We start from the raw sequence: 15,845 nt of genomic DNA, 5'->3' as shown, positions 1-15,845 counted from the left end.
TGTTGTGCTGTGATTCTCCCAGGTGTGTGTATGTTGCTGCTGGTAAGTATCCTTTTTCCTCCTCCTCCTCCTGAACTGGCTTGTTATTTCTTTCGTTGAAGTTTTGGGATTACCGACAACCCCGAAAATACCTCAACATCCTGGCATGTCAGGTTCCTGTCTGGAAAGCCAGATACACGGTAAGGACAGAGCCAACTTGAGAAAGCTGGTAAGGCAAATGTTCAAAGAGAAAAAGCATATTTATCTGTTTTCAGGTGATGGACATCTCAGCAGGGATGTCTTAAAAGAGGCTTTCCTCCTTTTCTCCCTTGCAGTGGGAATGACTCTTCTAAGTTTGCAAACTTAATCTAAGGTGTTTGTGTATCTCCATCATACAAATATATCCCAAGCAAAAAAACAACCCTCCAACACTCCTAGGTTCACATGTTTACAACTAAGATGATGTAAGACCCTCTTCTTCTCTGCCTCATGGGTGGAGTAGGAAGTAGCAGAGGTGGCAGAGAGAAGAACAGTAATGAAGAGCATGGAACAACTTGAGATTGCAGCCTGCTTCACTCTCCACCCAAGAGCCATAAGGAATAAGGCTTGTGAAAATCACTGAGGTTTGATACATTGGCACTGTTAATTACCACAAGAGCTGGGCACACACCCAGGGGTGTTCCGCTAACTGTCAGGTCTTTCAGATGTGATCACTCACACATTACAAAGATGCATGTGTGTTGCCATGTTGTACCTTTTTTTGGTGGGGAAAGGGCAACTGAGAAACATTTCAGAGTTTCTGAACCTCCAACCTTCTCCTGTGACTTCTTTTAGCCTTTCAGCAATGGACTGGTGACAGTGATGGTGCCCCAGCTGCGGAGAGAGAACAGCCTCCTCCTCTGGAATGTCTTTGACTTGAACACGCCGGTCCACACCTTTGTGGGGCATGATGATGTTGTGCTAGAATTCCAGTGGCGGAAGCAGAAGGAAGGTGTGTGACAGATGCGTCCTTTTCATAGTGGCTTTAGTGTGCCTGCTGGCTGTCTGGCCCACAAAGCACAGAGGTGGCTTTGCAGCTTAAAGCCCGTTCTGACTTTTCAGGCAGTGTGTTTTCAATTGCATTGTGTCTTCTCTGACTTCCCTCTCTCTCTCTGTCTCTCTGTCATGTCTCTCTGTTCTTCAACTAGTTCATTTAAAATTAAATTGCAGTAAACCATAAGAGATCCCCCCCCCATCAGTCTGCAACTGTATTTGCCGGGGTGTGTGTGTGGAAATCTGTGATGGCCAAAAGAAATTGAGAACTTTGGTCTAACTATGCAGAACAAAATGCCATGCATGACACAAGCAGGGAAAGGATCTTGGGCACTTGTGGCACAAATATTGGGTTTAAGCTGACAGACTTCAACTTACCCATTCCTTTTATATCAAAGGGACATGGGCTGGTTTGAGCTCTTTGTATGTGATTTTTATTGATTTTCGAAACAGGTGAAACCAAAAGAGTACATACAGAAGTGGGTCTACAAGCAAAACCCAACATTGCCAGACACCATACAAAGATAATTCTAAATTCACCCTTCTCCCTCTCCCCCACCCTTGATAGAGCAAAAGTACAAAAATGTGGGCCAAGCATTTAGAATGATTAAGTCCACCTCAAAGAAAAACATCTCAAGCAGAGCACAGAGATACGCCTTCAAAATACCAGACCATCTCAAAACAGCCAGAGTTTAAACTCTTTAATCTGAAATGCCTTTCAGGATCCAAGGACTACCAGCTGGTCACATGGTCTCGAGATCAGACACTTCGGATGTGGCGAGTTGATTGCCAGCTGCAACGGGTAAGTGACAGGTGGCATAGTCTTTCCTTTTTGTTTTGCTCAAAGTTGCAGATGTCAGAAACCAGAAAAACATCTATTTGACAGCTAAATTGTCAGGTACCTCCTGTACCTGTTGTCCTGGGTCCATCTCCTGTTGTGGGGTTTGCTTTCTGTGCTTCTGTATCAAATCTCTTTCCTGTTCCTGACTTTATGGTGGTTTCAGCAGAATAAATCAAGCAAGTGGAACCCACCTTGAGAGTATCTGGATCAACCCTTTGCACTGGCAAAATCTCTTAATTCTGATAGAAGTTCATCACCTGCTTAAACATCAGCATGGAAGGACCATTACACTAGTGTCCTTGGTCAATGTCTTCATCCCACTGCTCTTAGAGTCAGGAAGCATTCCCTCAATCTAGCCTACAGCTGCCTCACCAAAATCTGGGCTTTTTCTCCTTCCCTTTGGGGCCCTGGTCGAGAGCTGCCTGCCTTCTTTTGGTGGTGGTGGGGGGGGTTCAGCAGTTGTGAAACACATACCGTATTTTTCCTTCTATAACACGCAGATTTTTTCTCCTAAAAAGGAAAGGGAAATGTCTGTGCGTGTTATTGAGCTAATGTGTGGTCCCTGGAGCCAAATGGTGCAAGGGGAGGCAAAAAAAAAGCAGGCAAAAATCAAACCGCGCGTCTCCTAGAAGGGAAACTTGAAAAGAGGAAGCGGCTGCTTTCCGGCATTCTGCCTCAGGGTCTTACTGCCCACCCACCTCTGTTTCCATGCTGTGTTTGCTCAAACGGAACAAAGAGCAGGGAAAGCCCCTCCCCTCCAGGCAAGCAGAGGGGAAAGCTGAAAACATGCAGGAGGGAGAGAGAGAGAGAGAGCGCAAGCTGGCTGGCTTGGGTGGGTAGGTGAGGGAAAACTTTTGCCTTCCTTTCCTCCCTACCCCTCTCCTGCATTCTTAGCCAGCTGCTTCTCTGCACACCCCTCTCCTGCTCCTTGTCCCTTCTGTGTTTTTCCTTCCCTCCCCACTTAAAATGTGGTTAAAAAGCATGGATCCACATGGATCCTCAGGATCTTTGCATTGGGTCAGCCCAAATTCACCATCAGATCACATAGCATGTCCATGGCTACAGCCTGCCCCCCAAAAATCACGCACCCACTGTTGCCTGGGGCTGCAATGGTGCAAAAATGTGGTTAAAAAGCATGGATCTTAAGGATCTTTGCATTGGGTCAGCCCAAATTCACCATCAGATCACATAGCATGTCCATGGCTACAGCCTGCCCCCCAAAAATCATGCACCCACTGTTGCCTGGGGCTGCAATGGTGCAAAAACGTGGTTAAAAAGCATGGATCTACATGGATCCTCAGGATCTTTGCATTGGGTCAGCCCAAATTCACCATCAGATCACATAACATGTCCATGGCTACAGCCTGCCCCCCAAAAACCACACACCCACTGTTGCCTGGGGCTGCAATGGTGCAAAAACGTGGTTAAAAAGCATGGATCTACATGGATCCTCAGGATCTTTGTATTCAGTCACCCCAAATTCACCATCAGATCACATAGCATATCCATGGTTACAGCCTGCCCCCCCAAAATCACGCACCCACTGTTGCCTGGGGCTGCAATGGTGCAAAAATGTGGTTACAAAACATGGATCCACATGGATCCTCAGGATTTTTGCATTGGGTCACCCCAAATTCACCATCAGATCACATGTCTGTGGCCACAGCATGAAGCACAAAAATGATACATCCACTGTTTCATTCAGAATGTTTTTTCCCTTGTTTTTTTCCTCCAAAAACGATGTGCGTGTTATGGTCAGGTGCGTGTTATAGAGCGAAAAATACGGTAACTGTGTCCTTGTATCTCCTTTCCTCTAAGCCAGCATTCCTCAAACTGCAGTGTAAGCTCCCTTTGTCCCCAACAGGAAGGGGGCATGCAAGGTGTGCCAACAGGGAAGCTGTACAGTTTTGTCCACCTTTACAGATGATAAACCTATAAGCAAGCAAGGCTCAGGGTTTCCCAAAGTGTGGGTGGTGATCCCTTTGGGGTGGTTGCAAGGAAGCAATAATGCAGGCAAGGTCTCTTGACTCTTGTGAGAATGTTGAAATGCTGCCAGGAGATGGAGCATATTGGAGCTTACGGGGAAAAGCTGGTGTGGAGGTTATATGAACCGGGGCGAGGGTTATGTGGGAGCTTGGAACAAGCAGTGTGAAGCTAGCGAGGTCTCTAGACAGAGATGGTGCAGAAATCCTAGCCAACTTGGAACTTGGGTGGGCATGTTTTCCAGTTGCACCATGTTTGCTGTGCCGCATCCATGGCCTGCTCTGTTTCTGCTTTGCTGCATTTGCTGCTTCTTGTTCCAGCTGTGCTCCAATGACCTCCTGGAAGGGGTGGAGGAGCTCATCGATGGGATTTCTCTCCTGCCAGAGCCAGACAAGGCCCTGCCTTCCCAAGACACTGAGCCCCAGCAAAATGCCAACCATGGAGAAGAGGAAGGTGAGGCGAGGGGGTGCCTGGGTGGTTTGTGGCGCTGGCAGACTCTTCTGTGCCTTGTTTTGCATGTCGCTCTGAGGATGCCTCCCTCAACCATGTCCCATTCCCTCCCAGTATTACTATTATTAATTCATAAATTGAATTTAAAAACAAAAATGGAAGCAATAGCATTCTAAAACAGTTAAGACACTCCAAAAACAATTACAATTAAGAACATCTAAAAGTAGTTAGTTAAAAACATTCTTGCATCCAGTGATCTCAAGGTTGCTAGGAACAGTGGTCTTCAGCCATGCTTTCCAGCCACCACCACGGATTCAAAGGCAGTATGTCTACAGAGAAAATTACCAGCAACAGATCTGTGCTGCACAAGCAGAGATGGTACATAAGTTGCTGAAAGCAATTAAGCCATTGGTCTTCAGTGGATGCTACACATTCTCTGGTTGGGGGTGGGGTGGGGTGGAAAGGGGCACTTGTTAGTGAACAGAGTCTTCAGTGGGTGTTTGAATAGCATAAAAGGGAGCAGGCGAATGGGTGGGAGTCGCACAGGTGAGGCTCCATAACATCAGGAAGGGCTCTGTCCTGAGTTACAAAGACTTGCCTACAGGAGTTGCTCACTCTTTGCAGGTGGCAACTGAGTTGCATATCTGGACTTAGACCCTAGAAGAGGGCTTGGCAATGGTAGCCCTTGACTCATTTTAGGCAGGTGGCAAAGAGGAGAAGAGGTGGCAGAAAGTGTGAGAGGGGGATGGACAGAGAGGGTGGTAGAAAAAGGGAAAGGGGTCCAGCTCCACCCTTTCCCACTTTTTACCCACTGCTGGTGTTATGTAGACCCTGACAGAATGCTGCTCTCAGGAGGAAAAGTTCTCAAAGAGTCCATCAGACTTCTATGAAGGAATAATCCTCCTGTCTGCCCCTGTCCAATTCCACTCTAATTCTCTCCTGATTACTCCAAAATGCCTGCCACTTTCAGCTTGTTGCCCCACCTCTCTCCACTTTCTCTAACTGTGGATGGGAGGAGGAGGGCACAGATCCTCAGCACTGCCTTCTCTCCCTGACAGCCTTGAAAGAAGACTCCCAGAGAAGTCTCCTGGTGGGGAAAAAGCTGGACCAGCTGGGGCTGCCTCAAACCTTGCAGCAGGAATTCTCTCTGATCAACGTGCAGATCCGAAACGTCAACATGGAGGTAGGTGAGGGAGGAGCCATGTCCTCCTGTTGGGTGTGCTGTTGCTTGAGAGGGTAGAATTCGCAATACTCTGCTGGGTGGGGATCGTTTGCCCTCTTCTGGCAGGCTGCCTTTCTTGGGCCATGATTCCTTGACAGGCCAAGAGAATGGTCTGCAGAGACTTCCCTGGCAGGGTTGCATCCATGATGCCCTCACTTTTTGGAGTATCTCTTAAGCAGAAGGCAGGGGAGGGGGGAGAGAATGTGGAAGTAGCCAGCCCAAATACTAAGTTGCATCCAGTGTTTTTACTTAGAATAGACCCATTGATATTAATGGTCATGACTCATTGAGGCTCCCTGAGTTTAGTGATTCTGCCCAGAGTAGATCTGTAACATTGTTTTCAGCCATCCTCACCTTGAGCCACATCTGCTTTTAGACTGCTCTGGTGGTGAACTTGCTTGTTTCATTATAAAATACAGTTCATTTACTTTTCCAAAATTGCTTTAAGCAGTATACAAAATCTGTTTTTGAAGTCTAAGGAAGAAGATACATTTGTTAAAACAGATTGAGCCTTCAGGCAAGAACTTCATTTAAATTATTTGCTAAGTACGTACTTTAAGTGTAGCAACAACAATAGCAGCAGTTTACAAACAAAAAGAAATGTAACTTGGAACCTTCTATGATAATAATAACAATAATGATGATCAAGAGAGGCTGGTTTATTAGGGTGAATAGGGCACTGCCCCACCAAGCTTGGTCTCCCACAGCCAGTCAGCCCCCCAGGCAACCTCTTTCTTACAACTAGTCTAGATGATAGCACTGGCTGTCAACTTCCTCCTTAGTCTCCGTGTTGACCTTACAGAACTCAGCAGAAAGGAGGATGGGGACAATTCCAGAACCACTTGGCTCAGCCCACCATTTGCTCTGGTCTCCTACTGTTGCTCTCCCTGCCTTCCACCAATAGAATCCAGTTCCAATGGGTACCAGACACCACTGAGGAGGATGATTATTGCAGGGTCCAGGTTGAGTCTGGTCCCCTTGCAGACCTCCACTGTTCCTTGAAGTAGGTCAGTGCAATTGGATCCACTAACAAAATATTCTCCTAACATCTCCTCTGTTCCTCCATTGGCTTTGGCAGATGGATGCTGTAAATCGTAGCTGCACCGTCTCTGTGCACTGCAGCAACCACAGGGTCAAGATGCTGGTGATGTTTCCTGCTCAGTATCCCAACAATGCTGCCCCCTCCTTCCAGTTTGTCAATCAGACCACCATCCCCTCCACCATGAAGGCCAAGCTGCTGAAGGTGGGTCTGCAAGCGAGCAACTCTCTGGCAGGTGGGGTGGCAGAAGGCTGTGGAGGTCCGGGAACAGGGAGGGTCTCTGCATTGGCTGCCTACCCATGAATTCTATCCCGAGGAACCCTCAGTCCTGGAGCCTTGATCATTGTTTGAGTGTGTGGAGAAGCTGGGTGTGTGTGTGTTCATGGCCCAAACTATTCACATCGTATGTGGGGACCTCTTGCAGATCCTGAAGGACACTTCCATGCAGAAGGTGAAACGGAATCAGTGCTGCCTGGAGCCCTGTCTGCGCCAGTTGGTCTCCTGTCTGGAGTCTGTTGTGGTAGGAAATGGCTTTCAGCGCCAACCTGTCTTCTCATTTTGCCCTAGTCTCCTTGACCTTTGTTTGGAAAAAAACTCCTAGTATCCCTTTTTTCTTTACAAATCCAGAGCGCTTTACAACAGATTTTAAAACTTGTCCATAGTAGCTTTCCATGCTTTCAGTTTTTGGCATTGTACTGCTAAAGCAGAAGCATAGAAACCACATTGGACAGAGGTGCCAAAATTTGCCTATCCGCAGGGAGGGGTGGCTCTGATTCTCAAGCTGGCTGGCCCTTGTCACTGGCATGTGGGTTGCTGCTGAGGCTGGGTAGCAGGTTTCTCATCTTATGATTGTTCTGATTCCTGCATTGCAAAACATTTTGTTCCACTGACAGGAAATGTTCCTCAAACCCAAAGGGGGCATATTCCACTGCCCTCTTCTCCTTTCTATAAACCAGGCACCAGTCATGCAAGTTGCATGCTCTGTGGCAGACTGAGGACTGGGATACCAGGAGCAGCACCTCTGGGTACCTCTGCTGTGGGATTTGGAAGTGCTTTGAAATCCCCATCTAGAAGTGCCCTGAAGCCTTAAGAACTAAGCCCTGGTTGGCCACAGAGTGTTCTTCTTTGGCCTTGTTCTTCTACCACTGTGGCAAATGCTTTCTGATTTAGGAAGAGAGCCTCCTTAGGGACCACAATAGAAAATGGCAACAACAAATGATGTATCTGGGTTCATTCTGCTGCCTTCCAGTCCTAAGAGACACCTCTCCATTGGCTCTGTGCTTTTTCCTTTTAAAAGCAGAAAGCTGACTGGCGTTGAGTTTCTGTGTGTGGTGACAAGACACTCAATTCCCACATGAGTAGCGTGATTGCAGGCCAGGGGGGATAGCAGCCCTGCTGTACCTTGCAGTTAAAAATACACAACGATTAGGGTCCCTAGATAACAGTGCATGCAAGACAAAAAGATCCAAAATATGAAAATGGTACTGTATTAAACTCTTAAGAACATGTATATGAAACAGTGATACATAATGTTGCAGTTAAACAACAGGATAGTATAATATATATATATATATATGAGCTCAACACCGGTTGAAAGTCTGTTTTGTCTAATTGGTTGTTTTAATTCTGCCTGATAAATCTACTATCCTTAGGTAGAGTAGTAATGCTACTCCCATGTTCCTTCGCTTTAAACATGGCAAACTGGGAAAGTTTAAAAAAAGGGACCTGGCTGACCCTGCAGGCCTGCGCAGCAATGTAGGAAAGTGCCTGATCCCAGCTCATACTGTGTCCATCCATCCATCCTCATTTTGCTTCCTGTAATTGGCAGCAGCCCTCTGGAGCGTCAGACAGAAAGAGCTTTCTGGGGTAGCTTTAACTGGGGTTGCCAGAGATAGAACCTGGGACTGCCTGCCTGCAACGCATGCGCTCTAGCTTAGAGCTATGCCCCCTCCCTGACATATTAGCATGTTGGTGTTTCAGGACAAAAGCCCTGTTGTCAAGATGATGGGCTCCATGCGTGCAACTCTTAATCTGTTTTCTGTTTCAGAACCAGGAGGACAGCTCCTCCAGCAACCCCTATGCACTCCCAAACTCCGTCACGCCGCCCTTGCCAACATTCCCCAGGGTCTCGAATGCTTACGGCTCCTATCAGGATTCCAACATCCCATTTCCACGCACCTCTGGAGCCAGGTTTTGTGGGGCAGGTTGGTAGACTCTTAAGCATGTGAAGCTAGAGAAGGGCAGGGAAATGGTCAGGGCTCCCAGCTCGATCTTATCAGAGCTTTCCACCAAGAGGAGAAGGGTGTGAGTGAGTGTGGCAAGGGTACACCACTGTGCCCTCACCCCCTTTCCCTTCGCCTGCGCAGCAAGCTGTTGCTACAGTGCTGTTGCTGCAGCATCAGGAAACCTGCCCTCAAAATGAAGGAGGCAATTCACGAGGTTTGCGGACAACCCTACAAACAAATTGACATGATTCTGGGCATCTAGAAATCTTTTGTCTTAAAATCTTTGTTTCCAGGAGTGGAATAGAATTGGCAGCTTTGCAAAATAAAAATAAAAATAATTTTGAGTGCATATTCTAGGTTTCCAGTTCCAGGATTAGGTTCCCTTTCCTCCAGTTTAATTACTAATCTATGTATATAGCAAGGGAGTAAATTTCTATGTATTTTTTTAAAAAAGAAAACCTGTTTGAGACAGAATAAGATTTATGATTTTGTCAGGGAGTAGGGAAGGCTTGGGTGCTACACTGGCCAAAGGAGTTGCATCCTACCAAACACCGATTTTAAGCCCTTAACAAATTTGCCCCTCAGATTTGCTGAGTAAAACCTGCATTGTTATAAAACAGTTCTTTCTTGTAAAGAAAAGAAGAAAATGGGTAGAATTGCCTAATCTTTAGCAAACTGGTAGCATCTTAAGAAACTAACCCTGAACAAAGCCCAAATTAGAGCAGTGGTATTCAGACTTCTGTGCTCAGGGAGCAAATTCCCCACCCATTTGTCAGCTGTGGAATCTTTGCATGTGGACAGGAATTCTTGACAACATTCTAGACTAGAGTGCAACCTCCCCCCACCCCCCTCCTTTGATTTCTGGGCAGTTGTGGGAGCATGATAATGCTTGGCTTGCTATGTGTCCCTAGGATAAATATGAGCAATGTGTTTGACATCTAGTATAGAAGTTGCAGGTTGGACAGATTACTTGAACTGTGTGATTAATTCTGTCTGCAAGATATGGGGGAAAGGAAAAGTGCAGCAAGGGGTCAAAGCCCCTGGCCATTGGAGATCTTGGCTGGCCTTGTGAGATTCTATATAGCCTTGACCCCAGGCTTTGCAGTTCTGCATTGTGTGCTTGGCCAGAATAGACACATCCCTGATTAAAGCTGCCTTCCTGTGGGAAGACCATCCTTTCTAACTATAGAAGTGGTATCAATTATTACTTTGGAAGCTGTGTTCTTCAGTGCAGGATCTCTCATCTTCATAGGGTACTTGGTGTACTTCACGCGACCCATGACGATGCACCGCGCAGTCTCCCCTACAGAACCAACCCCCCGGTAAGTACGTGAGTAGCTGCAGGAAATGACTGTTGTGGAAACCATCTCAGCAGCAAGAGGTGTGCTCATGGCAATGCCCAGGCTCCTCTTCCTCTTCTCTGAATGAGGGAGACGGAGTTTTAGTTTTGGCTTTTGGAATGACCCATGGCTCCGTAGAAACACATATGCTTTGCCTATAGAAGGTCCCAGGTTCATCCCTTGGGCTCTCAGATACCAAGGCCAGGAAGAATTTGTGCCTGAGACTTTAGGAAAGCATTATCGCCCAGAGTAGACTGTAGTGTGCTAGATAGAACAGGGGTCACCAACATAGTGCCCACAGGTACACATGCACCCTCGGAGGCCTTCCCAGGTGTCCATAAGTTCCCTTCCACTGCTGAGAATTTAGTCTTGAAAGAAACATCCTATTGTATAGAATAGGTTGTAGTGTGTGTGATGCTCCCATAATAGTTTCTCAGGTTTGCAAATGTGCCCACAGGCCCTAAACCTTTGGCGAACTCTGGGATAGGCCAACAGCCTGACTGAGTTTATGAGAGTTTCCTATGCTTCTGTTGTGCCCTTTGCCTCAATCCCTGCTTCCTGTGATGCTGCATGGGACTGACTGTTAGCTCAGCTTTCAGGAATGTGTATCTTGTTTTCAGATCCCTGTCGGCCCTCTCAGCCTACCATAGTGGCCTCATCACTCCCATGAAGATCCGTACAGAGACCCCTGGCAACCTACGCTTGTACGGTGGGAGCCCTACACGCAACGAGAAGGAGCAGGTCTCCATCAGTTCCTTCTACTATAAGGAGAGGGTAAGTGTGTGGTCTGTGGAGCTTCCTCGCTGCCTCATTTCCAGCCATTTATGCTTGTTGGAGATCACTGCCCTTAACAGCACTCTTGCAGGGGGGTGGGCAGGATTTGTCTGTCCTGTAATAGAAGCCCAAGGAGACACCTTGGATGAGCTGTGCTGCTGGCTCTCTTTGGGATGCTCTTGATTCTTCCTTTCTTAGCATTATGCCTTCACTTACTGAAAAATGTGGTTTGTTTGGTTGTTGTTGTTGTGTTGCTTTTGTTGTTTTTAAGGGATGGCATCCAATTTCGTTGCACTTGTGCAATGTTGCACTTGTGTAATGACAATAAAGAATCTATCTATCTAAAAAGGCCAGCTATCTGCAATTAGGGACTTGTCCAGCTGCTAGGTTTTTTATGCATCTGAGTGGTCCTTGGGTGGACCATGCAAAAATTCTATAGGGGTGCCTGACAGCTCTGTGGATTTGTGTGCAAGCAATCTGGACTGACTGTGTGGCACAAGAGGGCAGGCTTTTTACACTTGGGTCACACTGGGGTCCATCAGGGAGCGTGGAAATCTGCCAAACCCCTGGGTTGCAAAGGCTACGACGTTGCCTCCGGCTCCCCGCTTACTTGAGAGCTGGGCTTGTTGACTGGCTCATGTTGAGCACCTCCACTTGCCAGAGATAATTGGTTAGGTGTCCCAGGGCAGACTTACCACATCTAGTTCCTGTCCACTTTGGAAGAGCTTGAATGGCCCTTATTTAATGAAACCCCATAGGATACAGCTGTGACTACCTTCTTGGCAGTCTTGGAGCTCCCCACGCCATCATATACTGTACGGTGGCCTAAAATGACAATCTTGAGAGTGAGCTAAAAAAACACTTAACTGAGCTGATGCACTTAGAATCGGGGCTTGGGGCTCTTTGAGCTGGTCACACTAGGCTCAACTTTCCCAGCGCTATCAGCAGTTAGCAGCTTCGCAAAACTTGATGCAGCAGATAGAGACCCTCTCCCCAGCGTGGAGCCAGCCAGGTTCCCTGAAGGCTGAGTTTTCAGGGGTCTCATTTTGGAAGGAGTCTTTTGCTCTTGAAGCTGTATCTAGTCCTGCCTATTTTGGGGCCTTTCGGGGATTGAAATGCACAGGGACTGGGAGGCCCAACTGACAGGGTGGTTTTAAAGTGATGGAATAAAACAGAGTTGCACAGGGCTTTTCCCGTGGCAAATTCCTGTGCTCTTGGGTCAGTAATTGAGTATTTATTTTGAATCATGGGAAGCATATTGTAGGGAAGCAGTGTGTGAAATGCCAGCACCCCAGAAGCTATCCATGGATAGCCTGGATAGGTGGAGGGATTGGCACATGGGGGTCATCTGAGCTCCCTTTCTTAGCAGCTAATTATTTCCTAGGAATTTGTGTGGGTTAAATTAGCCACAGGGGAAAACAGATAAGGAAAGGGCAACAACCACCTGAGGGGGGCAGCCAGCAGGACCTTCCTGCCTGTGTATTTGACTGCTCTGTGTCTCAGAGGACTCAAGGCCTCTGACCTCAGTGTCACTGTCAGCAGCGCTAGTTGCGTGAGACACTTCCCTTTCCGCAGTGAAGGAAGAACTGGGGTGGGGAACCTATGCCCCTCCAGCTGTGGTTGGACTTCTGCTCCCGTCTCCCTTGACCATTAGCCATGCTGGCTTGGACTGATGGGAGAGTTGGGAGTCCAGTAACAAGTGGAGTTCCATAGGTTTCCCTATCCCTTGAATAGAGGATTGATATGAGGACCAGCGAGGATTCATATGACATCTTGGGGAAACTTGCTTCTGTTGTGTTTTTTGTGGGAAGTGGTCATGAGTATGTTTTGTATGTAGAGGGCACAGGTTCAGCCCCTGCAATGGCAGATTGCAGTCTTTTGTCTGCACCTTGGGAGAGGTGCTGGCTCTCAGAGTAGATAGTACTGTGTCACTCCTCTAGAGGGCAGACCTTTCCATCTTTCCTGTGCTGAATCAGAATAAGAAGGCCCTTGGCTGCCCTGGAATGGCACATCTCTGACTGGTCCACAGCTGGCCTCTGCCCTTGGTGCAGCATGAGGCCCCTTGGCTCATGAGTTTCTCAGCTCTGTCTTCTTTTCTTCCTCTTCTCCTTCTCTCAACGGCTCACCTTCTTCCCTCCTTCCCCTCCTGGGCGTAACATTCTCATGCACAGATGTCGCCTTGCTCTGCCAGACGGCGTTGGTCCATACAAGCAATTAACGACTTCCCGGTACTGTTTGCTGTGTTACTGCTGCCCTTGACTAACTGTCCGCTCCCCATGGGCCCAAGAATAACCTGCCACCTGCCTGGCTTTGCGCAACCCAGACTGTAGCTGGAGAGGACAACTGACTTGGGTGGGTGGAGGAATCAGGGCAGTGGGAGGGAAGGCATCCTGTGCTTATGTGAGGTGGTACTCCAGAGTTGGTTGTGTTTTCTAGGACAACCAGGATGATGACATAGCTTTAATGCTTGGTGCTAATTGGAGCAAGATAATACTCTGCCTTGGTCAGACCCCACCTGGAGTCCCGTAACCAATTCTGGGCACCACAGTTTAAGAAGGATATTGACAAGCTGAAGTTTGTGTAGAGGACGAGCAAGTCGATAAAGGGCCTGGAAACCAGGCCTTATGAGTAGTGGTTGAGGGAGTTATGGATATTTAGCCTGTTGAAGAGAAGATTGAGAGGTGATATTATAGCCATCTTCAAATATCTGAAGGGCTGTCACATGGAGAATGGAGTGAGCTTGTTTTCTGCTGCTTCAGAGGGGAGGACCTGAACCAGTGGATTCAAATTTCAAGGAAGTAGATTCTGTCTCAACATAAAGAAGAACTTTCTGTGAGTAAGAGCTGTTTGACAGTAGAATGGATTACCTCATGAACTGTCCTCCATTGGAAGTTTTTAAACAGATGGATGGCCATCTCTCAGGGATTCTTTAGTTGTGATTCCTGCATTGGATTGGAGTAGCCTATGAATAGGCTCTTTGACAGGGATGTTGGGTGGGGAGCTTCTTTTTTTCCATGCAGTATGTGGTCTAGGCTGTAGAAACAAGCTTCTTAAGAATGTTGGCCCTGGCAAGTCCAGAGCTGTTAAGGGTGTTTAAGAGGCCAAGCAATCCTCTGTTTCAGATCTTGTTTGTGCTATGAACTCACTAGGAAAGCCTTAGGCACATCTGCAAGACAAGGATAATAACAATACTGACCTACCTTTTGGGGTGGTTGCAAGAATTATCATATGCTTGCATACGTGAAGCCATTTGAACCACCGACAGCATTAATAGGAATGCCAGTTGTTATGCTCGCTCTTCATTTCTATGATAATAGTTTTGTGAAAGATTAATTGGAAATTCCTGGTGCAATCCATGTGGTGCAGTCCATGTGGATTGCAATCCATGTGACTGTTCAGATCTTTGGTCCTCTGAGGATGGGGCTAGATCCCTGCCCCTCCTTGGGAGTGCAAACTCTGCAAAATAGATGAGCTTCCCTAATTTACATAATTTCTACAGAGCATTTCCTTCAGCTTGCCTGTGCCTGAAATATGCTTTCACCCTGTGCAACAGTGGTTGGGGTGAAGAGCTGTGTAGGGTAAGTAAGTCTGAGGAGAGGGTGTTCTTTCCAGAACCCCCACCCCACCTCCTTCATCCAAGCCACCATTGCCATCATGTATGAGGAATGAGTTCTCCTTTGGGGGAAAAAGCCACTAAGCCTCTTGCAGTAGTATCAGTGCTGTAAGGAGTGGAACAATGTAATGTTGGAGCTATGATGTTGAAGGAGATGGAATTCATGGAAGGAGGACTCTGTGTACAATTTGAAATCATCTGAGGGGGAAAAGTTGACAATGTCTCCTGCAATACTTTTGAAAAAAGGATGGAAATACAGGAAGCGGGAAATCATTTTTTTCCTAAATGACAAAGATGGAAGCCCATGGCCAAAGGAAATGGAAGATATGGATACATCTTTAGGGGCTGTGAATTAATGTCTACATAATTTGTTAGCAAGCCCTGATAAGTGCATAAGGCTGAGTCAGCAGTTAGACTCGCCAGTAGACCCATCAAGTCAAAGCAAGTATTTCGCCTTCCCAAGTCTATGCTGCTAGTGCCATCCTTACCAGTACTCTAAGCAAGGTGGCAGCAGCTAAGTTGCAACCAACATTGGGGGGGGGGTGACATCCCACCAGGCCTCCTGTGGGGAGGGGGCTGAGTCCCATTCCAGCAGACATTGAGGTGGGGAGCTGTAGAGGTCTCAGCCCCATAGAGTTGGCAGGCCTGGGCAGCAAAGACATTGAGGGACATATTTTTTAATAAATTGTGAATATTGTCTTATTATATAAAGAATAAGGACTGAATGTCTTTTTAAAGTCTGGAGGTAAAGTTGTGAGATTGGTCTAGAGGAAGATTAAGGCTTACTTATAATAACTGGACAAACTTTTGGAATTATTGGATGGGAAGGAAAAGGAATGAACCTGCGGTGCCTGGATTTAATATCAGGAAAACATCAGCTAGCAGAGGGAGGAATAACTGGACATTACTCTGGATTGAACACTGGATTATTATGAGGAATTTTTGTTGACACAACTGAAAGATGGATAGTTTGAAGTCACACTTACACACACACGTACACTCTGTTATTATTCTTATCTCTCTGTCAGCTTGCTTCTTTCTTTGTTTTGTTTCTGTTTTTATTGTATGCTGAAAAGTCTTAATAAAAATATATTTTTTTAAAAGGAATGGATCCCCCTACCAGTCTCTCCTTTCACATCAGGCAATGGGCTTTGGTGGTGGTAGCAGAGAGCTGGCAGGAGGAGAGTCTTTTCTTTCCCAGGGCCAGTTCAACTGAGACTGTCTTGTGCTCTGGCTGATGGTGGTAGAGATACGCACCTGCGGGGGCTACCGTTTCATATCAGCCCCGGGGTGGGGGGCATTAAGGGAAGCAGTGTGGTATCCCACCCCCTTCCCCAAACACACATT

The 15,845-nt window shown here is 47.0% G+C and overlaps 1 protein-coding gene across 4 annotated transcripts in view; it reads left to right on the top strand.

Moving 5' to 3' along the window:
- The window catches only part of WDR59 (WD repeat domain 59), a 42,348-nt gene that overhangs the window by 15,715 nt on the left and 10,788 nt on the right, over positions 1 to 15,845 (top strand). For 2 of the 4 annotated variants that reach the window (XM_083751406.1, XM_083751404.1), the window contains 11 exons: positions 102 to 179; positions 814 to 970; positions 1,734 to 1,813; positions 4,156 to 4,288; positions 5,344 to 5,468; positions 6,586 to 6,750; positions 6,971 to 7,066; positions 8,594 to 8,750; positions 10,024 to 10,093; positions 10,732 to 10,885; positions 13,057 to 13,113. In XM_083751406.1, coding sequence (XP_083607532.1) covers positions 102 to 179; positions 814 to 970; positions 1,734 to 1,813; positions 4,156 to 4,288; positions 5,344 to 5,468; positions 6,586 to 6,750; positions 6,971 to 7,066; positions 8,594 to 8,750; positions 10,024 to 10,093; positions 10,732 to 10,885; positions 13,057 to 13,113 — 1,272 coding nt within the window. The remainder of the gene's footprint in view (positions 1 to 101; positions 180 to 813; positions 971 to 1,733; positions 1,814 to 4,155; positions 4,289 to 5,343; positions 5,469 to 6,585; positions 6,751 to 6,970; positions 7,067 to 8,593; positions 8,751 to 10,023; positions 10,094 to 10,731; positions 10,886 to 13,056; positions 13,114 to 15,845) is intronic. The other 2 variants (XM_083751407.1, XM_083751405.1) reach the window with 1 other exon arrangement.

The sequence above is a fragment of the Podarcis gaigeae genome (genome assembly GCF_964106915.1).
Source record: "Podarcis gaigeae genome assembly, chromosome: 8".
Classification (NCBI taxonomy): Eukaryota; Metazoa; Chordata; class Lepidosauria; order Squamata; family Lacertidae; genus Podarcis; species Podarcis gaigeae.
Note: the sequence above shows the minus strand (reverse complement) of the source record. Positions and strands in the feature narration are given on the sequence as shown.